The sequence below is a fragment of the Austrofundulus limnaeus genome, unplaced genomic scaffold (genome assembly GCF_001266775.1).
Source record: "Austrofundulus limnaeus strain Quisiro unplaced genomic scaffold, Austrofundulus_limnaeus-1.0 Scaffold220, whole genome shotgun sequence".
NCBI classification, from domain to species: domain Eukaryota; kingdom Metazoa; phylum Chordata; class Actinopteri; order Cyprinodontiformes; family Rivulidae; genus Austrofundulus; species Austrofundulus limnaeus.
The window spans coordinates 873,624-877,742 of NW_013952622.1; the positions used below are offsets into that span (position 1 = coordinate 873,624).

Consider the following 4,119-nt stretch of genomic DNA (forward strand, 5'->3'; position numbering starts at 1 on the left):
CCTATTGTACATGTTTTTAGGGGTGGGGGAAACCGGAGTACCTGGAGAAAACCCACACAAGCATGAGGAGAACAAGCAAGCTCCGCACAGAAAAACCCCAGGTCCGAACCGGGAATTGAACCAAGGACCTTCTTGCTGTGGGGTGTCGGTGCTAACCACTGATCCATCATGCTGACTCCTTTGGACAAGTCCAAATCAATACACCATCTGTCTCAGTATTGCTGATTACCAATTACAGTAGGCTGACAGGTTGATTTTTCATATTGACAAAAACTACAAAAGTACAACTTCCCGTCCTGTTCCAGTCCAACATGTCCTTTTCCAGTCTAACAAACCCCCTAACAGTCTGATCTCAAAATGTGCACACATCACAGTTACTTCATCAGACYATATTAATAATCACATTTAAAGACAGACTGGGTGTAGAGTTGAAGGTGTGGATGTCAGCTCAGACTTCAGATACGTTGATGCACAGGTATCCTCATCACTGGCTTCCCATCAGATCCCACCAAAAACTTCTCAGTGTTATGGTTTGTCTGGGTTCTTGTGTTATTTTGGTTCTGGTCTGGTTTTCTGTCTTGTCCCTCTCTCTGTTTACCACCTCCTGCCTGTCTTTGATAAAGTCATGCCCACTCTCACCTGTTCCTCATGTTTCTTCAGTCTGTGTCAGACCTTTGTTAACTGTTGGTGTTGTCTCATGCTAAGCTCAAGAGTCTTTGTATCTTGTTTGCTGCCATGCCAGCCTTACTGTTTTTTTCTGTCTGTTTTTTTTTTTTTTTTTTTGCTTTAACAAACCTTTTTTGCAACCACCACTCAGTCCTGCATCCTAGGGTTCAAACCAACCAAGCAATTCATAATACGAAGTTCCACTTGGTGTCACTGATCTTTAGAGGCTCCAGAACAACCTGCTGTTAAWGAAGCCCCACTGGAGGGCAGGAAATCTTCAAACTTCTTGTTCAGCTGCTCCGCTCACATCTCCTTTCTCAAACAGCAGGAAGTTTGGAACAACTCCTAAAACCCTTCATCCAGTTTTGTCCGTGTCAGTCTCTAAGTAGATACATACCTAACTGTAGTTCTCTGCTAKTCCAGACTTTTAGGCCACCTTTGTTTCCACGCACCTTTCAGCCCTGACCACCAACTGACCTCAAACAGAAAAGGTTTAGTTTGATTTAATGTCAGTGTTGTGCCGTTTTCTACAGTGCATGTAAACATCTGGTTTCAGAGTAYCAGAGCAGCTAAACTTCAGTCATTTTCACATGATAAAGTTTGAAATCAGGTTTGTGATGTCAGGCTGTAGACCAGAGCCCGTATTTATCAAACTTCTTAGAATTACTCTTAAGAATGCTTCTAAGAGTGGACTTAAGTGTAAAATAATTCTTAGTTAAAAGCTGACAMTAAAAGTCAGTTATGAAGCATCTCAGTCTTACTTTAAGTGAAGTGTAGGAGTAATTCTTAAGTGTCAGTCTTAGAGCTGATTTGTGACGCCTGCTGTGCCACAAAGCTGATCCTGGATGACGTCGTTAGAAAAAACACCAGCATGGACCAATCACTGCCTCGGATTTCATGTTCAAGAATAATGTTGGAGAAATGTCAAGATAAGACTGTGAAAATCCTAAAATAAGTTCATTTTCAACACACTAATGTTGTCACCTTGTACTGATTGTCTAAATTACYTAACATGTCCTCATTTGCATCATGAATACAGATGAAAAKAATTTCATCAAAAACTCAYRAACTTTAAAGTTATTTTATGTCTCAGAGCCTGAGGTAATGTTGAGCTGCTCCCTTCTCCTCTTCGCCACTGTCTGCAGACAACACCAGCTTTACACACACGCACACGCACACACAACCCGCTCCGTCATTAACAGCTTGGTCTGAGAGGAGCGCACCCCCCCACCCCTCCATCATTGTATTGCCTGATTGTTAATATAATAAACGAAACGTTAAATCTCACCATAATTTTTAATTAAAAAAACTTTTTTTGGGGGGTGAAGACGGGGTTTCAGGCACTCAGTATATTTAATATTTTCTCCATAAGCCACACACAAATATCCACCGTTTAGTCCAACATTATGCACAGTTTTTTTTAACCTTTGTTTCTTTTGTATATTTCTGATTAAACCTGTTTTCCACATCTTATAACTGAGAATAACCCTCAGGTGGGGAGGAGGTCAGCTGTGTTTACTGTGTGATCTCTGTTTTCAGTCCATCTCAGACCCCCAGTGGCAACTCTTAACCACTGAAGAGTCCTCTGGAGCAGTCTGAACTTTTCAGGAGAGTAAGAGTGATTCTTAGACTTAAGACTTTTGATAACTGGCACTTARACTTAAGTCTGAGAGTAGGAGCAAATCTAAGAAATTTTCAGCACTTAAGTCTAAAAATCCACRCTAAGAAGTTTGATAAATACGGGCCCTGGTCTYACCAGCTTGTCTCTGTGTCCTCTGCAGCCGTGCTATCAGAAGGTCCGACAGTGGCTGCTGGACAACATCCCGTCGGTCCTGGTGTTTGGAGTGTGTATCGGTGTTGTACAGGTACTTTACTCCRAAAGTTCTCTGCCAGCAGAGGGTGAAGACAGACTGTAAGGTCTGCTTTAAGACTTCAGCTGGGTTCCTTTCTGCATACTGACGTGTTGCAGTCTGTATACTTATGCTGAGGTACAAATACTGTCTGTCTTTTAAAACTATCTGTTTCTGTCTGTGACAGACTGAATGTGATTCTTTATCAGTACAACAGAACCCTGTCTAATATCTAACTTTAAACATTTTTACTTTTATGTTTCAGTTGTTCTGATTCTGTTAGAAAGTATAAAATCWTTAATGTGTACCTGGTGCTTGTCAGAAGCCTGACTCGTGGTCTTGTGTCTGCAGATTCTGGCCCTGGTCTTCTCCATGCAGATGTACTGTCAGATCCTTCATGCTGAGAAAAACCTGGACTGACTGAGAGTCTGAAGCTTTTTACAAACTGAAATAATTCACCTTCAGTCACAAATATTACAACAGATTCTTCACCTAAGATTGCAAAGGAAAGAGGAGGATTTAYGAAGAGAATGATTTAAAAGTGGTTTGTTTGATACATTTATTCCATCTACAGGTCAATAAGGCCAGCAAATAAAGATATACTGTATATACTGAAACTTTATGTCATCCAGCAGACAAATGGATTAAAGTTCAATAAAGTATCATGTTTAATTTTTATTAGCATGTAAATCAGTCACATATCAGCTCCTAATGAAACATTATTAAGCATTTATTAATTACATATCCTGAATGTCCTGATTCTACAGTGAATAGCCCTGTAATTATGAATCATCTTGAACAAATTAAAATAGTGTTACTATAAACAAAGAGGCTGCTGGTTGTTAAATATGAGTTTAACAAATTAATTTGTCTGATTCATAAGATTAGTTTTTTTGTCTTATTAACATATAAATAATAAAACCAACTTTATGTAATAATACAAGAGTTATTAAGGCTCAAACAATAATGTGTTTCTTTAAAGTCAAAACATGTTTTAGGTTATTTTATTAAACTTATTTTTCCACATCAAATTCTAATTCTGACTTTTTTCCCCTCTTTGTAAAGTAAAAGAAAAACTTTCTGTTGCGARTTCAGAGAAATTAGCTGATTAAACGTTTCTGCTCCCAGAAAAAAAGATGACAGAATTTCATTTAGAAGCAACTATAGTTTTCATCAACAAGGAGGGAAGCCTTCTTATGATGAAATATTTAAATTAAACCTCATATTTAAACGTTTGATGATTCTGAGTCTTCATTTAGTTTCAAACTGATCCTTTMAAAATTAGGAAATAACTATAACGTTGTGTAACAGAACAAAAAAAAATGTAACCAAAACTACACAGTTCAGAAAAACTCTTTGTGTTGAAGAATCTCAGGGATTTAATCAGATTAATACTAAATGAGTCTAAATGAGTTTAGAATAAAACCTGACTTCAGAGTAGGGCTGCCACCATCAGTCGATCAATCAACGACTAATCGATTATTAAAATAATTGATGACTAATTTAATAATTGATTAATCGTTTTTTGGGTTTTTTTATTTGTTCTTTACTTTGTTTCTTCTTCAAACTGCTTTGACACCTTCCACTGCCACATCTGCCTTTC

The 4,119-nt window shown here is 38.1% G+C and overlaps 1 protein-coding gene across 2 annotated transcripts in view; it reads left to right on the forward strand.

Annotated features, from left to right (window-relative positions):
• Positions 1–3,542, forward strand: part of tspan4b (tetraspanin 4b) — a 21,849-nt gene extending 18,307 nt beyond the window's left edge. For both annotated transcript variants that reach the window (XM_014019428.1, XM_014019429.1), the window contains exons 7-8: positions 2,448–2,531; positions 2,868–3,542. In XM_014019428.1, coding sequence (XP_013874882.1) covers positions 2,448–2,531; positions 2,868–2,936 — 153 coding nt within the window. In that variant the 3' untranslated portion in view covers positions 2,937–3,542. The remainder of the gene's footprint in view (positions 1–2,447; positions 2,532–2,867) is intronic.
• Positions 3,543–4,119: the final 577 nt, after the last annotated feature.